The 21,952-nt window shown below is 37.1% G+C and overlaps 1 protein-coding gene and 2 pseudogenes across 1 annotated transcript; 2 read left to right on the top strand and 1 right to left on the bottom strand.

Annotated features, from left to right (window-relative positions):
- The first annotated feature begins 285 nt into the window (after positions 1-285).
- Positions 286-1,348, top strand: LOC128180372 (uncharacterized; annotated as a pseudogene).
- A 6,806-nt stretch (positions 1,349-8,154) lies between these two features.
- On the bottom strand, positions 8,155-9,360 carry LOC128181646 (uncharacterized; annotated as a pseudogene).
- Positions 9,361-14,761: 5,401 nt separating this feature from the next.
- LOC128182188 (uncharacterized) lies at positions 14,762-17,193 on the top strand. Its single transcript, XM_052850791.1, has 3 exons — positions 14,762-15,824; positions 15,906-17,087; positions 17,189-17,193. Exons 1-3 carry the CDS (start codon positions 14,762-14,764, stop codon positions 17,191-17,193), a joined length of 2,250 nt encoding a protein of 749 aa, XP_052706751.1.
- The last annotated feature ends 4,759 nt before the right edge of the window (positions 17,194-21,952 follow it).

The following is a 21,952-nucleotide window of genomic DNA, read 5'->3' as shown; positions in this document are numbered from 1 at the left end:
TTATTAAATAACAAGGGGGAAAATTAATTGAACTAAATAACCCGTTAATTTAAAATTCTGTATTCCATAATATACTAACATCTTCAGGTGTGGCATACGTGGACATTTTCCCAGATGGTGTTTTCACAATAATTATTACTAGTATTTCACTTGTAAGATGCAGTTCTTTAGCCTGTTAAATTATATATATATATATATATATATATATATATATATATATATATATATATATATATATATATATATATATATATAAAAGGCATTTCATTATAGATAAAGAAGAACATGAAATCCCAATTAAACATAAGAGACTCCAGTGACAACTCCATTTTCCACACCAATCTTGAGACTGAAATATTTTAGCGGCGTGCGGAATTGAGAAGAGCTGAACATCTTTCCAACCCCTTCTCCTCCAACGACCATACCTCCCTGTCCAACAAATCGCTAGATAAAGAACTCATAAATTTATCTCAAAAATGTAAAAACAACCGACAACATTATATTCAAGAAGTATCAAACAATAATTCAGTGAAAGTCTCCCTTTCTCAAATACCTTTTTTTTTTTTACAACTTTTGAACGCACACACTTTCATTCCATCGAAAGTAGAACAAAACCTGAAATAGCTGCCAAGATTGAAGAACAAATTGATAAGCTACTTGATTTGGATTTTGAAGCTGGTATGCATATTTAATAATGTTTTTGCATATTTCAAATACTGATATGCAGAAGCATGTATTGCTGTATGGTTTTTTTTTCTTAATAAAGGAGAAGACAGGAGTGTACAATGGAAACGACATATAAAGAATGGTGGAAAAAAATTGTATATCAATTTCTACAAAGAATTACTTGAAGTTGTAGAAAGTTTGCTAGACGTTATGAAGGACGAAGGTATATAATATATTCATACCTTTTTCAACAGTGTACACATTTCGTTTTTTGGCGTCTTCCATGTACGTTTTGCATGCAGGCCCACTTCTGACTGTGCCCCTCTTCTTTTGACTTTTATTGTTTTTTCCCGGATTTACTTTAGCATTCTATTTCATATTATAACCGCTTGTATTATACTTTCATTTAATTATGTTTTAATATAGTAAATAAAAATTAAGAAAATAGGGGGGAGGGGGGTTATTGCAATCTATCGTTATTTTCTTGAAATTATGGAATATAAATAGATATTTTTTTTATCTTACTTCAATATAATACATATTTAATCCCTTGCCTTCTTTAATAGACAAATTATTTGAAAAACCTATAGGGTTACAAAGACAGTGATTTTAATACTAATGTTCTTCCATAGATTCTGATCCGGAAGATAAGGATTTGGTTGTTTCTGTACCAACACTTTAGTATTCACTGTGCATTTCCTGTATATGGAGACTAGGGCTTGCAAGGCACATGTACTTCAAATTGTGAGTATTGTCATGGCTTTTATACCTATTAACTGGTACTTTTGGTGACAGTTTCTTATGGTTTTGTACAATATATACATTTATAAATTGCTAAAAAATTTATGAAGGCTATGATGGACCTTTTCATTATCGGTGGTCAGTAATCTGTTACATCATATAGAAAAAATATTTCTACTTACCATTATGCGATCTTCTTGTTTTTCTACAATCTGTGAATATTTTACACTTCCCTCGGATATTGTTTAAGTTGAGCGCCCCACACGCATCACTTTTATACCTTTATTTCAGTGTGTGAGTATTTCTTACGCACGGATGAACTTGTTGACAAGTACTCATAATGCGACTCTCTCGTTTTTATTTTTAGTAATTTTATTTCAAATTTTCACACATCTAATAGCTTGATCAAGCTATATAGCTTAATAAAGAGATAGTGCTGTTCATATGCCTCAAATATGGTCATGGGATTTGTTCTATCCCAGATACAGGACGGACAAAGGGATTCGTCTGCTATTGCAGAAAACTATTTAACGCGTCGGAACGTAGCTACCGTTTCACTAGAGGGGGTTATTAGCTAAACTTCAGTGCATCAAGCACTTTCACCATTATCTTTATGAACAAGCATTTAAGATAAGGACTGGTCACGGTTCATTACGTTGGTTGTTTAATTTCAAGAACCCAGAAGGTCAAATAGCCCGTTGGCTTAAAACTTACAAATTTGATATAGAGCATAGGTCAGATCATTTACATGGGAACTCTGAGGCTTTGTCCCGTATATCTTGAATAGAAAATGAGTGTACATATTGTGCAAAGATTGAAACAAAGTGTAACATTACGAACATTATATGTACGAGTTACCATACACTCCCCTGTTTTGATGTACGAATTGTTTTGTTTGATTTACACATGATATACGTTCAGAATAAAACGTTGACTCAGGCAGCTGTGTGTCGATACCTTATTAGAGTCCTATTGTCGGACCTACTGAATATCTAAGTTAACGCAATACTATTACATGGTGTCAGAAGTCCGAGTCACATTCAACGATGGATTTTACAGGCGTACCTACCCCCAAGATGGACTGGGAAGCGTCGAACTTCCCAGAGCAGTGGAAAAAAATTCCGCACACACGTTGATCTCATATTCAAAGGACCACTGGAGGAGAAAAGCGAAGAGATCAAGGTTACTTATTTACTGTTATGGCCTTATGGGTTGGCGACAAAGGTCGCGAGATCTACACCATCTGGACAGGTATGACGAACGATGAAAAGAAGAAACTTGAACCCCATGACTTACGCTATTTGGCGCACGTGCAACCCAAGTTGAACCCTATATCTGAGTGCTTCAAGTTTAACAACGAGAATCAAGGAGCATTAACAGTAGAACAATTTGTCACTAGCTTACGAGTACTTGCAGAGGACTGCAATTACGTAAACAGTAAGGACGAGATGATTCGGAGAAGGATCGTTTTCGGGACATCGTCACAGAAGGTGAGGGAAAAGCTCATCGCAGAAGGTGAGAAATTGACAGTAGAAAAGGCAATACAGATAGCTCAGTCACACGAGTATTCTCAAGAACAGTTGAAGACCATGTCGGGACAAGAGATCCATGCAGTCAGCCATTCTTACAACCAGAACACTAGGAAGGCAGGTCGAAGCAGCCCATCTCAAAACGCGGCCAAAGATACAGAGCGAAGAAGACCCCCGCAGGCCAGACCAAAGCACCACCACAAGACGAAGACACAAGAGTGCGACCGGTGTGGGTATGATCATTCTACAAGTGTTAAATGCCCTGCGAAGGGTAAACAGTGTAAGACTTATAATAGATGGGACCATTTTGCTAAGAAATGTTTTAGTAAAACTGTGGCATGTCATGAATTACAGACCTTGCAAGAGCAATCAGATTCAGAACCAGAATTTTTCATAGATATTATTGAGACAAATCACAACCATGACCAAGCAGTTTGTAATTTGTTTTTGGGTTTAGACAAAACATCTATCAGAATTAAGTTCGATACAGGTTCACAGGTTAACCTAATACCAAGACATGTCCTCAACAGGTCCAGTACAATCTCTTTATTTAGCTATATAGCTTTATTAAGCTAGATAGCTTGATAAAGCTACTACAAATAGCTTAATTAAGCTATTTTCAGAGTAAAAAAAACTAAGAAAAATTGCTAAAAATAAAATCCAAAAAATCGCATGATGAGTTGTTGTCAGTGTTTTACATAAGCATGTGAGAAATACTCACAAACAAAAACCAAGGTATAAAAGCGCGTCTCACGAGGAGAACTTTCATTAGAAATTACTGATTTCACGGTCATAAAAGAATTTTGTTAAGGAAAACAATAAAGACGAAGATCGGAAAATGGTAAGTTAATCATCGCATGATGTATTTATATGACTATTGAATTTATTATAAGAATCCCCTATTTAACCAATGATTAAATTTTATTAAATTTTCTACATATTTTCGCAATGTGCATATGTATGAGGCACAGTTTGTTGGTAAGTAAAACAAAGTTAATACAATCTGGCAACACTTACAAATTGGCAACAATAGCTCCTCGTTTGGTATTCCTTCCATAATACCGGAAGTTGTGGTGTGAAACTAAACATCAGATGCGGATTTAGTCGAATCATCGTCTTTCAGGCCAAAATCTACGGAGGAATAATGTGGTCAAAAATACATTTCTTTACATGTCGGTTTTAATTACATTTAAAGTTTTTACTTACAGAAGATGAAATTTAAATAGTTATCATCAATTATGTTAATATATCTAAATGAAAATAAAAGTATAATTTTACCAAAACTACAGTATTGCATAAAATTTTGTGTAGGATGAGAGAAAAAATCGTGGATGAAGAATACGATAATTAAAAAAGTAAATATTATTATTGTTATGGGATATAAATGTCACCTATATTCCTTGTGTCTTGTAAGGTGTCAGACACCTCCACGATTTCATTATAGAATTGTATGTAAAGAGCCCTTGTGCCATTTTTAATGTCTTTCTTCCATTTATGTTCTTTCTCTTCTCCTAAAGAAATGTTAAGGCTCATGAATCACACATATACGTAATAATATAATATGTGATATTCTAATATTATTTTTATGTTTCTACAATACAGGTACATACCAACTTCAAAGTCAAGATTCAATAGTTCTTCAAGCAAGTCCTGTATTTTTTTTTTCAGAAATTTGCTGCTTTGTTTTTTTCTCAATAGAATGGAAAACAGTTCTTTCAGTGGAAGTAAAAAAAAATGGGTTCTAATGAGAGTGAAGAACAATATAAAGAATTGTTTCTCAAAGCCTCTTGTACGAATAGAGAACGGTTGTTTTTGCATTTTTCAGAAAAGTTTATCAAATCGTTGTCTAAAGTCTTATTTGCCAAACTGGTATGTTCTTTTTTCATCAAACGGGGAATTAATGTATTCAGAATGTCTTAGCTCTGCTCGCCACTGATGAATTTCATTCTGGAGGTCCGTGTGATAAATGTCATATCCATTGTCTTTCCATCTTCACAACGTCAAGGTTTTGTGATTACGGAACTCCACATCTTCACAACGTCAAGGTTTTGTGATTACGGAACTCCACACAAACCCTTGACATAAGTCGCTATCTAAAAGTCGGGCTCACGTTCAACATTACGTAATATTTCTAAAAATATATTGTCCAATGAAATAACTCCTTATAAAACGTAGTTTGGGTTTTGTACAAAGATGGCGGATCAAGAAAAGAGAATTTGCAAAAAATTCAATATTAATTGTCTAACTGAAAATCAAAGGCTGGATATATCATGTTTGAACGAAAACCGGGCTGTATTCGTTGGAACTAAGACAGGAAGTGGCAAATCCTTGGCATATGAATGTGTACCACTTGTGTTCGGTGAAACTGTGGTAACACTCATTAAGTGACTAACAGTTATAGTTGCTCAGCTCCGTTAGTAAAAACAGCACAAGTAGAACGGTTGTCCAGCTTGAGATATAAAGCAGTATACGTTGAAGTGTCAACCGATGTTGAGAGAGTTACAAGCGGTTATTACAACTTCGTTTTTGTTAGCCCGGAGGTCCTATAGTCTGTCCCAAGATATTTATGCAGCACATTTGGACGATTTTCAATAAAAATACACATACTTGTGAAAGAAGTGCAATTGAAATAGTTGAAAGGGATATTTTCCAAGATAATTTCATTGACACATTATCATCTTTCACTCGGAAAAATTCACAGGAACGAAAACAGATTCCTTAGGGAAATTTATAATGGGGAATGTTTACATCTTTTCTCCATTCGGAATACACTCGGAATGCATCGCGCAATTTTTCAACGTTATCATCCGGGCTTGCTGCAATACAAAATCTCCGTAGACATCACATTTTTTAGCATTGTATTGAAACCTGATAAGCTTACAGGGGCGTTTCGACTAAGAAATCTTGGAAAGTACTATATATGGTTTGAGCCTAAAATGGCCCCCTAAAATGAACATTGTCATTTTACTGAAATTCTTTGTTTTATTTGTACAAATATACATTTGAAGTTTATTCATAATTTTCATTTTGATTTTAGTGCCCACAATTTAAAAATATGACATCATAAAGTTTACCTTTTCCCGCCATTTTCTCATTTTTAGCATAAAACGGCTTGTTTTGAGGCAGTTTTTCTTTAAGGAAACATTGAGTGACTACTTGAACAAACAAAATATTTTCACCAAAGATGTATCTTTCCAATACTTATAAGTGACTAAAAGTTCGTTCTTGTTCAAAGAGTCGCTCTATATTTCCCATTCGAAAAAAGATAAGAAAAATGTTAATTTTTGGTTGATTTTGATTGAATTATAAAAATAGCGTCTTTTCTGACGTCATATACTGCTAGTGAGTGCATATAAATCAAATAAATGGGTGAAAAACATATTTCATGTCAACTCTTTTATAAAATAACACAACAAATTAATGTACCTGAATCATTTTAAAAATAGCGAATTTTGGGGGCCAAATTTGACTAATACCATTTATCGTTCTTTTTCATACTTTTGAATGAACATCGTTTGAACCCTGAGGTATTTAAAAATCAAGCAATTAAGCCAAATGTAAATCCAAAATATCTTGGTACAGAGTATAGTTGGAGAAGCTAAACGAAGGGATGCTCTGAAGAACCCAGAGTTTCGAAAGAGACATCGTTTGATAGTTGTTGATGAGGCGCATACCATCATTCATTGGTAAGATAATACAGTTAACAAATAATTTACACACATACATAATCATCATTTATCAAGTTCATAAGTTCTTATCTCCAGCTCTCTACATTGACCATAAACCCAGACTTGTTACTTAATTTTTGTCCTTAAATTTTTTTTAAAAATTAAAAACATCAATTAAATTATATACTGCATGAATGATTGTATCCGTATAATGTTTAAAAACCAAATTATGATATAAAGTCAGATACAAACAAATCTGCATGATATTTCAATAATTTATAATTATAATATAATTGATTAAATAAAGGTAACAACAAAAAGTGAGATTTTTTTGACTGTAATAAAATAATTTGAATTCTTTCAAAATAGTGTGATCAAAATCATATCCCAACAGTTATCTTTAAAACATTCATAAGTGATATATGTTTTGAGCCAGAAAGATTTTCATCAGGCATTTGTCCATCCAACTTAATATGAAATCAAGTTATAAATCAAAGTTGAAACACCCAAAGAAAATTTGGAAGACCCCAGAGGTCCAGTTATCATAATCCATATCTTTTATTTTCAGGGGTGAGGGAAAAAATCAGGAAGCTGCATTTCGCGAGTGGTTTGGTCACATAGGTGAAGTGCGTTCTCTCTGTTTAAAAGTTCCTTGTTTGGCACTGACTGCTACTGCGTGCCCAAGTCACAGAAGAAAAATCATGACAAAATTGTGCTTTGGAAAAAATGCTTGTGTGATATCTGACACCCCTGATAGAAATGACATTAAAATGAGTGTTATTTAAGTGAAACAAAACGAAGACCCTGATGTCATTTTTCATGGATTATTAAAGAATTTGATTCACTCTCAGTTTCAATCGGAAGTGATGGATTTTCATTTTCAGCCTTAATACAGACGATATAAACATGTAAAATGACAAATGGATATCGATCCACAGAACATTTCAAGTTGAAACTTTATCTGAAGATTTTTTTTTCAAACAAGCATCATGGAATTTGTTGTCTCTATAAGGATTTGAACAAGTTGGGAAATCTCTGTTGGAATCTCTATAAATACAAATATATATGAATATATTAATTTTTCTTTGACAATGAGGACTACTGTGGAATCATTACAATCCGTGGTGGCTCAATTTTCGTGGTATTCGTGGGAAGCCCCTCCCCACGAATTTACATCCTCAACAAAAACAAATTTAGAAAGAGTTATCTTTGAAACTGAAAACCTGCGCATCCACGAAATTACATACCAACGAATAAGCCAAAAACCCAAAATCCACGAAAATTGGCTCCCACGAATTTAAATGATTCCACAGTAAATCAATTTCTGATTATGCTAAAAAATAAAACACATGATTGATTAAGAATCTTATTTTATTGCACAGTATGAGTTAATGGGCAGTTATGTTGGGAAGAGTGTTTTTACTTTAATTATCAAAAGGAAGAGTTATAGATGCGCATTAAACATCGTGTTATATTGGTCCATGCAGTTTCAAAGACTCACAGAGAACCTTTCATTTTAAACAAGTTTTAAAACATTTCATAACTTGCTCTGAAATCCATTTGTGCAGTTCTTCAGCTTTAACTCTGGAAAATATATAACTAAATCCCCTGAAAGCATGGAATTCCCTTCCCTGGATAACATCAAAAACTTCTCCATCCAGCAGTTCTGTCATCAAAAGATTAAGCTCAGAGTCTCTGTTAACAGTTGGTTTTGAACGTCCCGTTTCCTTACTTGTGAAGTGTCGTAATATATTTTCTTTCAATTCTTGCTGAATTTGAATAGAAAGAGCTATTCTCTGTGCACTGTTGTGGGTTATGATTGATCCCTGTTCTCTTAATTTCTTCTTAATTTTCTGCACAAGAGTCTTTACCAGATTGTCATTGGGAATATTTTTACCTTTCCCACCATGTGTATTGGCTGTACAGTTCCATTTATATTCAACTACCTGTCTTGGACTCAAGATGGCAGTTTCGTATGCTTGCATACGCCACAACCATAAACGGTATTTAGTATGGTGGGCTGCATCGGCACAAAGCATCTCGAATTTTGCATTTTTGAAAATACGATCACCATCACCGTAATGATAGGCATCTTCTGTGTCTCTGAGCAGAAAAGACAGTTTCATGAAGAAACTCGCCATACTGCAACATGATCCACCTTTGAATGCATTGCTGAATTTGTTGTATCCTGATTTAAAGCAAAGTCCCATTCATGTTCATTTTCAAGGTGTCTTTTGAAATGACCCTTAGTTTTGTAAGTTTTGTTGCATGTACAGCTGTATCGATTAATCCGAGAGTCGTACATTTCTGCCAACAGTAATTCTTGATCATCCATCTCCGATACTTGATCAGTCATTTGAATGTTGGTAAGGCTGTCTATAATATATTTTAATAAATTGCAAGTAACTATCAGATTAATTTATTTTATAGATAATTTCCATAAAAAAATAACGATACCATGAATCTTTACACTGGATATATGTATCAAAATTTACCTTCGTTTAGTTTTATGTACGTTTTAAACAGCTGTTGACCCAGTTCTTTGAGCCAAGCATACTGTTCCTCAATGGATGCCAGATGTAAGAAATGAGGAATCTCAACATTAACTGGGACACCGTCTAAAGAGTCCATTCCAAACATGTGAAGACAAGCTCCTAACACAAGGAATCAAGGCAGTCCTGCACGAAGTTCATATTTTATCTGAAACAAATAATTACATAAAATATTAAAACTAAAAGCTCCCTCTGGACCTTGAACATCAACTCTCCTGACAACATTTCTCAACTGGTACAAACTTCCTTGGTCTGCAGCAGACTTTAGGCTGTAAAATTGCTTGTATATGATCTAAAATATTAAATAAAAATATCCCTTGTTAACAAACTTTAAGAAAGTGTACCATTTAAATTTTTGTAAATTATTATTAATTGGCTAAAAACTTTAAGTCTTTAATATTGTCCACGGTTAAATTTGTCTTTTTAACTAACAGATCCAAAGTTAAACAGGAAGTACATAAGTGTGAAGGAGGAGATGTTATCATGGATGGGTGGGGTGTAAGTAATATTGTCAGTAATTTTTAGAGATATATACAGTATGACATCAATTTCTACATTTATCAATTCAAGTTAGAATCAGAAAACCTTTAGAACAACTGAAGTTCATAACTGTAATTTAAAGAATGGTCAACAAATCTTGATAGCATGAACAAAATAATTTGATAGAAAACTACAATACATTACTATTCTAGATTTCTACACAAGCACATGCTGTAACCTCAAAATGCTGAATGACTGGTTAGTAAAATATAACTCATTCCAAAATAGAACTCACTCTGAACAATAAAATTTTAGTAAGAAAAGATATTCCAAATGGAGGTCATCATCTGGTCAACTGGCAACAAAACCAAACAAGGAATTGTACATATGAAACTGCTGACAAGAAATACCCCAAGGAAGTTCATCATCCGATGCAAACCCTCGGGTCTGTGTACTACACCATCCAAACCATTAAAGTCACACTCAGCATTCATCATGGCTAACTAGTACTGGGCACTGTAGACTCTCTCGTTGGTCAACACATCACCCCCAAATACAATTTTTTCAATGACCTTCGTAGGGTTTTCTTCAGAGTGAGCTACACAGTGTTCATGTATATGTTGTAGGATACTAATCATGTCCTCTGACTTGTTCTCACTTTTGTCGAGCAAATCAATTATTCTGTACTAAGATTTTTTGCACATTTCATCCATATCTGGGTGCTGAATACAGTCTGGGATAGAGGCCTGAAATTGCTTCAAACACTGTACATGCTTGCACAGGATCTTTATTATATGATATATCATTTTCTAGGGCTTGGCAATCACCTGTATTTGGTATGAAAACACTATTTGGAACTTTCATTATCTCGGCTTTGGGGCACTCATCAGGAAGGTCTGACAGTACTCTCTTACACAACGCAATGTTCAAAAACCAATGAATGCTCTTCCTCTGTCTGTCTTTGGCATCGAGGTAGGTGATATTGTTAAATCTAGATTGTCTCCAATCACTTCAAATCTTGGGATTGATTGGGCTAGGAAACTATAGTGTTTGGATATGAAATTCAGTGATAAGGTTCGTGTTTTATTGTTTTCTGCTTGCGCATAACAGGGGTCAGTTTTGGGCTGTACACAAAAAAGAGGACTAACCGCTGGGAATTCTATTGCTAATGTCTTATCTTGTGTTTTCAAAGGCAATGCACTTAATCCTGTAGTAGCTGGGTATTTAGGAATTGAATAACAGTTGGCACATATGATCCAGCTACTGAATAAGATGTTGGACAGTGTACAAATGACATACCTGTTTGTGTTGTGTAACGTGCATTGATTTTGTATTGAATGTATTTTCTGATGCTGCGGCGATTAGCATCACCCGTATTTTTGGGTTATTTTAGGCAATTAGTGTGCCCCGCATTGTTATTAGTACGTTTCCGGTTCTGTGAGCATGGTCGCTTGAGTTTGGTAGATGTTTCGGTGCCACGATGTAAGTTCTAACCTTTTATTTCGTGCATATGATTGTACACATATGATTATTTGCATACATGAAATAAGCTTATCATTTATGAAGTGAAAGTACAGAATATATTGATATTTTCGACAATATGTAGGGAAAATTGTTTACTGTTTTATTTTCGCGCCAAGTGTTAGTGCCTCTAAACCTTTCATAAAAACATGTTATATTAAGCATTTATCAATGATGTCATTGAATGAATATAACTGAATATTGCTTCTTATTCTATGATAGTTCTGGAGAGTGTCAGTTTGATGTTGTTTGGTCAAATTTATAGCATTTTTATACGTCGATCGTCAGTCTACTCGGTCTACATAGTACTTGATCTTGAGTCTTGTATATTGTATCTATATAACAGTACTCTACTGACTTGTGTCATATATTCTCATAATAAGCATAGGAATTCGATGTTTATTATATGCACGGCTCCCTTTACATGCGTTTACATCTGTACATGTGTGTTCAAGAAATAATGTTGATTTTGTGACACCTGTGTAATTTCTGTTTTTATGTTTGTTTCAGCTTTTTACCATTTCCATTAGACATAATAAACTGGTCTGCCAGAACCCTGGTGTTTTTTGAACTGTCTAATCTGGGTTTAGCTTATGGGCAGCTACAGTAAAAAGATCCACTACCGACGATGTCTACAGGAGGTGACGTACCGGATTCTACTGTGAATATTCCGAAACACCCGTCCATGGATTCACTACAGGAACTCACAAAGACCAGCAAGCAAAAGGTCAGGTCCCCAGCACCTTCTGTGTCCTCTCACAGATCGTGCGCGAGCTCAGTGCGTCTACAGCAGAAGTTAGCAGCGGAGACCGCGAAGAAACGATTGGAGTTTCTAGAGGAGGAGTCGAAGTTGTTAGAAGAAAAGGCGGCATACGAAGCCAACGCAATCCTACAGAAAGCAAAACTGGATGCAGCGGAAAGGAGGCTATCAGCGAAGAAGGAGGCAGCCATTGCTGTAGCTCAATTACAGGCAGTAGAGGAAGATGAAGATTTGGACTTTCCGTATGAACTTACAGAAAGTGACTCAGTGACACAGGAAAGAACAGCAGAGTACGTTAGGAATCAAGAACCCATCGTTCCGCCACAAGAGGATCTGGAACAGGAACCAAAACCTAACAACAAAATCCGCAGTGAACGTATAGAGACAAACAATTTTCAGTGTGTTGCTACAGACTTGGCAAAGTATCTAGTGAAGCGAGATTTACTGACAGCAAGGTTTCACAAGTTCGATGACAAATCGGAACACTATGTTTCATGGAAGTGCACTTTTCAGAGTGTGACAAGGGAAATCGAAGCCACGCCGGCCGAAGAACTAGACTTGTTACTTCGGTGGACAGGAGAGGAATCATCCAAGCAAGTACAGAGTTTAAAAGTCGCAAACGCTGGAAAGCCCGTTACAGCACTGGAAAGAGCTTGGAAACGCCTAGACAGCCGTTATGGTTCTCCAGAGAAAGTGGAAGTGGCTCTCAAGAAGAAACTGAACTCTGTCCCTAAGATGACAGTTAAGGACAGGGGGAAAATGTATGAACTTTCTGACATTCTGTCTGAAATAAGGGCAGTTAAGGAGAGACCAGAGTACGCTGGACTTTTAAGCTTCTATGACACTTCTATGGGAATCAACCCCACGGTAACCAAATTGCCACCCAACTTACAGAATAAGTGGCGTGATCGTGCCGCTATGTACAAGCGTATACACAGTGTGCTATTCCCACCCTTCACATACTTCTGCGACTTTGTGCATGACATGGCCGAAGTATTCAACGACCCAAGCTTTGACTTCGATATAAATACAAACACTTACAGTCATGGACCGCCAGTGAGAAATACTAGAGTGTCGGTAGCCAAGACAACGGTGGGCTCTACGAATGGAACAGAAGATGACCGTGTCCTATGCATCATTCATAAGACAAACCACACATTAGATGAGTGCCGTGTATTTCGTCACAAGCCATTCGAAGAACGCAAGACTCTTTTGAAGCAAAACGGAATTTGCTTTCGTTGCTGCGCTGTCAAGCATCTCAGAAGAAATTGTCACGCAAACATTCGGTGTTCAGAGTGCGGCGAAATGACACATGCCACAGCTATGCATATATTCAGAACATCACCTGCATTTGAGACCTCACAGCCATTCCAAGTAGCGTCGACTCATGGCGGGGAGCACCGGACAGAAGTGTCGTCAAGCTGTACTGAGATTTGCAAGGGAGGTCCAGCAAAGTCATGTGCAAAGATTGTGCTTGTGACATTGTCACACAAAGACAGTGTGAAGATTAGAACCTGATCAAAGTAACGCTTCCTTGATCAGTAGCGAACTTTTAGATTTTTTCAAAATCAAGGTTGAAGCAGAGCCATACTGTATTAACAGCTGTGCTGGGAAAGTCATGACTGCTGGACGGCGCGCAGACGGCTTCATTGTGACATCATTGTGTGGAAAGGAACGACTCGCTTTACCTACCTTGACAGAGTGTGATATGATTCCAAACAACAGGAATGAAATCCCAATACCAGAGGTAGCTGCTAGATACCCACACCTCAAGTCTATTGCTGGTAAACTACCGAACTGGACTCTAAGGCCAAAATCTCTCTTCTCATTGGACGAGATCTGACTCCCGCTCACTACGTGTTGGATCAGAAGATTGGACAAGCAGGCCAACCATATGCTCAGAGACTTAAGTTAGGATGGGTGATCATTGGAGAGACGTGTCTGGATGGCCAGCACTTACCTCATGACTTGAACTCTATGAAAACACACACTCAGTTCAACGGACGTCCTACTGCCTTGGATCCTTGTGACAGTTATCTACATGTAGACTCAGTATTTAGAACAACAAAGGATGACAACAAACCGTCATTATCTATAGAGGATCAGCATTTTCTAGACCTCATGGACCGTGAGATGACCCGAGACAAGAATCACAACTGGGTTGCACCTTTACCCTTCAAGCATTCTCGTCCGCCTCTTCCAAACAATCGTCATCAAGCAATGGACCGAGCGAGGAACTTTGACTTCTCTTTACGCAGGGATCCGGTGAAACATCGACACGCTCTGGAATTTATGCAAGCACTGTTGAAGAATGGACATGCGGAGATAGCTCCTGAACCTGAACTCAACCGAGAATACTGGTATCTACCCATATTCGGAGCTTATCATCCCCAGAAGAAGGATCGTATTAGGATGGTTTTTGGTTCATCTGCGAAATGTCAAGGCATTTCTCTTAACGACGTTCTTATGACAGGACCGAACCTCATGAACAATTTAGTAGGAGTCCTTATGAGATTCCGTTTAGAGAAGATTGCAGTAATTGCTGACCTTCAACAGATGTTTTACAGTTTTCTTGTTCACCCGTCCCATAGAGACTATTTACGCTTTGTATGGTATGAGGACAATGATACAACCAAACCACTGGTGGATTATAGAATGAAGGTGCATGTTTTTGGCAATGGACCAAGTCCAGCTGTGGCTGCACTTGGGTTGAGGAAGACTGCAGATATAGCTGAGAAAACCGTGGGCGCTGATGTCAAGGAGTATATCTAGAACTTTTATGTGGATGATGCACTTTCATCACACAGATCAGCTGAAGAGGCAACAACGCTTCTCAAAAAGGCCATGAAGTCTCTCCAAGAAGAGGGAAATCTGAGGCTACATAAACTTTGCTCAAACTCCGGTGAAGTACTTGCTGCATTCGACAAAGATGATCTGGCGAAAGATTTAACAGAGCTGGATTTTGATTATGATGATCTCCCAATCCAGCGGAGTCTAGGAGTTTCCTGGAATCTAGAGAGAGACACTTTTACATTCCGTGTGACTGTAAAAGAAAAACCATTTACGCGACGTGGTGTGCTGTCTACCATAAACGGACTGTATGACCCCTTAGGATTTGCTATGCCTGTCACCATTGCAGGAAAGTTACTCCTTCGAGAGGCTATGAACCAGCCATTAGATTGGGACCAACCACTACCTGAGGAATTTCGCAGCAAATTCCAACTCTGGAAGAATGACCTAGGCTCATTAGAAGGAGTGAACATTCCTAGAACTTACTCGATGGATGCATCATCTGACAGGGACTTGTTTATCTTCACAGACGCTTCTGAATTGGCTATCGCTGCAGTGGCTTACATTGTCACTGTCAACAACAGCAGTAAACGTCATTTTGGATTTGTACTTGGAAAGACCAAGGTAGCTCCTAAACATGGCCATACCATCCCTCGTCTCGAGCTGTGTGCTGCTGTTCTAGGAACGGAAATTTATGACGTCATCATGGATGAACTGGAAGTAGAATTTCGTCAAGTGAAATTCTTTACTGATAGCAAGGTCGTCTTAGGTTATATTGGAAACGAGACCAAGCGGTTTTACACGTACGTCAGGAACCGTGTTGACAGGATACGGAAGTCATCAAGTCCTGAACAGTGGGGATACGTACCGACCGCACAGAATCCAGCAGATGAGCCCACAAGATCCATTTCAACTGGAAGTCTGCAAGAGAGCAAGTGGCTAAATGGTCCTAGTGGTTCATTCTCCAGACAAGCAGAGGAAAGTTACCAGGAGTTTCCATTAGTTGACCCTGACGAGGACAAGGAGATTAGAACTCTGAAAACCGATTTAGTGGATCATGTTGCAGAGAAAACCCGTCCACTGTCTGATCACTTTGAGAAGTTTTCGACGTGGAAAAGTCTAACCAGAGCCTTCCGTACCTTGATAGGATTCGTTCGCTCAAAAATTGCAACCTAGAGTCAGTCACGTACACCTGAAGAAGATGCCAAACTAACAGTCATCAGAGTAGTCCAGAGAGATTACTTCTCAAAGGAAATTGCAGCCATAAGAGATAAATTACCACTTCCGAGATCTAGCACCATCTTGGAACTCTCTCCTTACCTGGATGACGACGGACTTCTTCGTGTTGGTGGACGCATACGGGAGTCAAAACTGTCCATGCTGCAGACAAACCCTGTCATCATTCCAGAACATCACATTTCCGTCTTGATCGTCCGTCATTTTCATGAAAAAATCAGTCACCAAGGGCGTCAATTGACTGAAGCGGCTGTCAGAAGTGCAGGATTTTGGTTGATTGGTGGACGAAGGTTTGTGAATTCCTGTATTCATCACTGTGTGAAATGTCGAAAACTGCGAGGACGTCGTGAGGAGCAGAAGATGGCTGACCTTCCATTTGATCGTTTGGACCCAGCACCCCCATTCACTTACATTGGGATAGATGTCTTTGGTCCGTGGACAATAGCCACCCGTAAGACTCGCGGAGGAGAAGTCAACTCAAAGCGATGGGCCCTACTGTTCACTTGCCTCGTTGTGCGCGCTGTGCACATTGAACTGTTGGAGGAGATGTCGTCTCCCAGTTTCATCAATGCTCTTAGACGATTTTGTGCAGTGAGAGGGGAAGTGAAAATTATTCACTCTGATCAAGGGACAAACTTTGTTGGCTCTACTAAGGACTTGAACGCGAATGTCATCAGAGTAGACGACAGACCCATACAGAGGTACCTTATTGATCACAGCATCAACTGGGTTTTTAATCCACCTCATGCCTCACATATGGGAGGGGCATGGGAGAGAATGATAGGAGTGGCAAGACGCATACTGGATTCTCTCTTGCTGGGTGTGAAGAACCTGACGCACGACGTACTTGCGACACTTATGGCAGAAGTTTCATCTATCGTGAATGATAGACCCCTCACACCTATGTCTTACGACCCTGAATGTCCATGTCCACTTACCCCAGCAATGCTTCTTACTATGAAGACTGATCAGACAGTGAGATCATTTCAGCTGGACGACTTCAATAAGAAGGACATCTACAAGAAACAGTGGAGGTGTGTGCAGTACTTAGCAGATCAGTTTTGGGCTCGTTGGCGAGTTGAATACCTTCCATCTCTTCAAGTGCGTTCCAAGTGGAAACAAGAGTCTAAGAATCTCCAAGAGGGTGATGTCGTGCTTCTCGCCGATAAATCTACATACCGAAACGAATGGCCAGTCGGAAAAATCGTCAAAGCTCATCCAAGTTCCGATAATCGCGTTCGCAAGGTTGATGTGCACGTCGGCAGTGACAAGAGAACATTTACTCGACCCACAAGTGACATTGTGTTACTTTGCAGGAAAGATTGTGAAAGTGAATGAACATGTTCTGTATTGTATGCATGTGTAATAGAAACATTACATTTTCTTGTTTATTTGTTGATATTAGGTGATATTATTAACATCAGACGGGGAGTGTTGTGTAACGTGCATTGATTTTGTATTGAATGTATTTTCTGATGCTGCGGCGATTAGCATCACCCGTATTTTTGGGTTATTTTAGGCAATAAGTGTGCCCCGCATTGTTATTAGTACGTTTCCGGTTCTGTGAACATGGTCGCTTGAGTTTGGTAGATGTTTCGGTGCCACGATGTAAGTTCTAACCTTTTATTTCGTGCATATGATTGTACACATATGATTATTTGCATACATGAAATAAGCTTATCATTTATGAAGTGAAAGTACAGAATATATTGATATTTTCGACAATATGTAGGGAAAATTGTTTACTGTTTTATTTTCGCGCCAAGTGTTAGTGCCTCTAAACCTTTCATAAAAACATGTTATATTAAGCATTTATCAATGATGTCATTGAATGAATATAACTGAATATTGCTTCTTATTCTATGATAGTTCTGGAGAGTGTCAGTTTGATGTTGTTTGGTCAAATTTATAGCATTTTTATACGTCGATCGTCAGTCTACTCGGTCTACATAGTACTTGATCTTGAGTCTTGTATATTGTATCTATATAACAGTACTCTACTGACTTGTGTCATATATTCTCATAATAAGCATAGGAATTCGATGTTTATTATATGCACGGCTCCCTTCACATGCGTGTACATCTGTACATGTGTGTTCAAGAAATAATGTTGATTTTGTGACACCTGTGTAATTTCTGGTTTTATGTTTGTTTCAGCTTTTTACCATTTCCATTAGACATAATAAACTGGTCTGCCAGAACCCTGGTGTTTTTTGAACTGTCTAATCTGGGTTTAGCTTGGCTGCGTCTGGGCAGCTACAGTTTGGTATACGGTAGTCGTCAAGACCACTGGTGGAATCGTAATCTGATATTTGTCAGATATGATTGTATCTGATTCTGGAAGTGCCTCCAAACTCTTCTTAACTTTCTGTGTCATATATTCCATTTGGCACTGCTTCACATGGTCTTGGACAATGTGTTTAATTTTCTGTCTCTGACTGATTTCAAATTCATTCCTCTTAAGACCCATGGACTGGGGTCGATTTCCTAAAAATCAATCGGCGATATTTATTTAAATTATTGTCCTTAGAAATACGACAAAAAGATAGAGAATTTGCCATTCTGCACCGGGACTCCCCTTCTGTTAATTCCCTTCCAAAGCCTTCTTTCCAATCTCCCAAACAATCTAAGTTTTTCTATTCTAAAAATACCGTTCAAGCTCAGATTCATTCGGAAAACACAACCATCTTTGATTCCACCAGAGAAACATTAGTGAGTAGGAAAAGGAATTAAGCTGCCTGAGAAATCTTCCCAGACTGAGCCAATTAAAACCAAAGTAGCTGAAACATGTAACATTTGCCTATCTGTTATTGAACGGGGACATTGGGTGGGGTGCAACAAAGCAAGGTGTGGGTATTGGGTACATGATAGATGTACCAATTTCTTTTTGGGAGTTGATTTTTATTGTCACGCGGACAAACCGAAAGTGAAACAGTGTTTGGACCCAATCATTAACCTACATAAAAATCGGCCGAAAGATAAATTATTCGTATTTATAAAAATGGTTAATAATTGAAATAAAATGAGTAATTTCGGCAAATTATTTTTACTGTGTATAGTGTTGATTTTTAGAATGACAATAGTTTTGGAACTATTTTCATTCGACACATATTTGAGAAGACGACATTCTCAGATTTGTCAACGTATCGGTCGAGATTTCTCAACGGAAAGGTTTGTGTTTTATGTTTGTTTTAAATGCATATGAAACTGATTGTCTTAAAGTTATTTCGTTACATTTCTTACATGAAAAGTGAAGTTTGTAACAGTCAACAAGCCTTTCTAAAGACACGGTCGCCACTGTTATTGTCATATACCATTTAGCTACAGCTACATGCATAAGAACTAAATAAAGAGTTATATTTTAGATATAATATTGTGCTGTTGACGAGGAAATCTTTATGTTGATTTAGGCTTCGCATACGACTGATAGTCTAGAGTGTGTGTTTTAATGCTTGAAGTGATGATATGTTAATTGCTTTGTTTTTGTCGTGGTGATTATAGAGTTTCATTGGAGTAGATAATCCAGAAATTCAGTCATGGAAAACCTGTTTTAAATCATAAGCAGATATTTATGTTTACCAGTTTTTACAAGTGTATTCATTATTTAGAATTTGGGTGTACATAAATTATCCACATTTCACACGTCATAGAAAATGGTAAAATAGAAATGCACATATGTATATCTTGGACATTTGATAATAAATAAACTGCAAGTGTTGTATGTCAGGGAGATAAACTTTCAAGAAATGAACAATCAAGAGATGAATGAACAAGAAATATGAACATTGACACAAGAAATATGCTCTTACCATGCTCAAGATAAATCTCAATTGAAGGCAAAGTAGTTTTGAATTAATATCTTGTGCAAGAAAAGTAACAAAGTGTGGTTATTAACATGTTTTAGGAACTGAGGTGTTGAAAGTGACCATATATTAATCTTAATGGATGTATAGAGACGTGATAATTAATGTCGGTATATTCTCTATTGAGATCTGATTTTTATTAACTTGCACTGACTGATGGTTGATTCCTGTAGATCAATAAAGTGCAGCATATTTATGAGTTCAGAAGGCCATTAATTTATTTCAAAATTATCTTTGTTTGATCAAGATTATTTATTCAAGTTAAAGTTATACTCTTGTGAAAAGAACTGAGGGTTTCACATTGCACTGATATTTCCCCTTAACATTTCACTGATATTTCCCCTTAAGATATATAACAGTTGGGGTTTGTATAAAACGAAAATTCAGATAACTGCTGTTAACTTGGACATAAAGAATATGCATGGAAAGGCAATATTAATATTTTCCTTGTCGAGTGACTTTGCGACTGCTGTGGAATAGTTGGTGGACCTCTGGTTGTTAAACCAATTCAAAGTCGAAAAATAGCTTAGCTTAAGAAAAAAAAATCATGTTGTGTTAAGAAATAGTTGACAGAAATTGGAATTTAAATAAGTGTTAAAGAGAAATAATTAGAAATGAAAAGAAGTTGTAACTTTTCAGATTCAGATAACGAAAGCTTACCAAAAAGGTCAAACTTAGAAGCTGTTCAATATTCCGAATTAGGATTAACAGATGTTGAAGAACATGGTGTAGAAAGATATGAAGTTGTTGAGTCATCAAATACTTCGCTTGCTCATAATGTCATTTTTGAAAGAAGTGTTTTTGGCAGTTTTCACCAGGGTTCTGAATTTTTCAGAGACAAGTAGGGGCCGGCAATGTGTTGCAAATGCATTGATAAGCATTCTGTACAGAGTTGCAAGTAAAAACACAGTTTTCTTTTGGGATAAAGAAGTAATTGATAACCTTTTAATTGAAGGAGATTCTCTTTATAGGCAAGTGAGGAAATACTGTTCACATTCATATTTGAATCCCGAGGACATTCCTCGAAAAGTGTGTTTTTATTCATGCTTAACAAATTTCTCCATTTCAACAACAATTGCGGGAGATATCGTAAACACATCTTCAAATGAATTTCCCTTTGTTTCATTGGGAACAGCATTAAATCTCTGTTTGAATGAAGCACCTCATGCTTGTATATTTCTTTGTAAGGGCGTTGCTTTAGCAATTCATTCTTCTGATACTTTTTTCCACGTTTTCGACTCCCATGTAGAAACATGCAAGGACAAACTGATAGTGATGGAAATGCTGCCATTTTTACTGTCAAATCGTTACAGGAGTTGCAAAATCTTCTGAGATTTTGGTTTTGGAATAAGAATTCAACACAGTTTGAAGTTTACAAATTCAAGGTGCATATATTGAAGGACAAAAAAGCATTCAAGAGAAATGGCCCGATAGTTCGTTTGTCTCATAAAAAACACACCCGTTCAAACAAACTTGTTTGTAACACTTGTGGTACAACAGATATTTTGTCACAAGTCAATGATCATTGTGTATCCACAGAAAGTTTGTCAGAAGTTAATGATTGCAGTAGTTCGGCAGAAATTTTGCTCCAAGTTAACGATTATCGTGCATCCATTGGTATCTCATCTCAACTTAATGGTTGTGGTAGTTCAACAGAAATTTCATTAGAAATTAGTGGTCCTGGTCAACCAGTGGAACAATCAATAATTGTTGATTTCCATAAATCTGTACAAGAAGGACCTACTCATGTATGCCAATGCTGTAAACAAACTTGTTCAAAGAAAGTGTTTCGAAGGCTGTAAACATACCTGATGGCATCCTTCAGCATTGCCAGGTAAGGAAAGCTGATATAATTTGTGGTACATGTAAATTGTATTTAAAAACTAATAGAATACCCCCATGTTCAGTTGCTAATGGTATGGCTTTTCCATCAAAACCGAAGGAACATGAACTGACAGAACTTGAAGAACGACTTGTTTCTCCAAGAATTCCATTTATGCAGCTCAGAGAAAAACCTAGAGGAGGACAGTTAAGCATTAATGGAAATGTTGTTAATGTCCCAGCAGATGTCACTTCAACAGTCAAAAAATTGCCCAGGATGATGTCAGAAAATTAAACTATTGCATTAAATTTCAAGCGCAGCTTA

This window comes from Crassostrea angulata, chromosome 4 (assembly GCF_025612915.1).
Source record: "Crassostrea angulata isolate pt1a10 chromosome 4, ASM2561291v2, whole genome shotgun sequence".
Classification (NCBI taxonomy): Eukaryota; Metazoa; Mollusca; class Bivalvia; order Ostreida; family Ostreidae; genus Magallana; species Magallana angulata.
The sequence above is the reverse complement of the archived record's forward strand: the minus strand, read 5'-3'. Positions and strand labels throughout refer to the sequence as shown.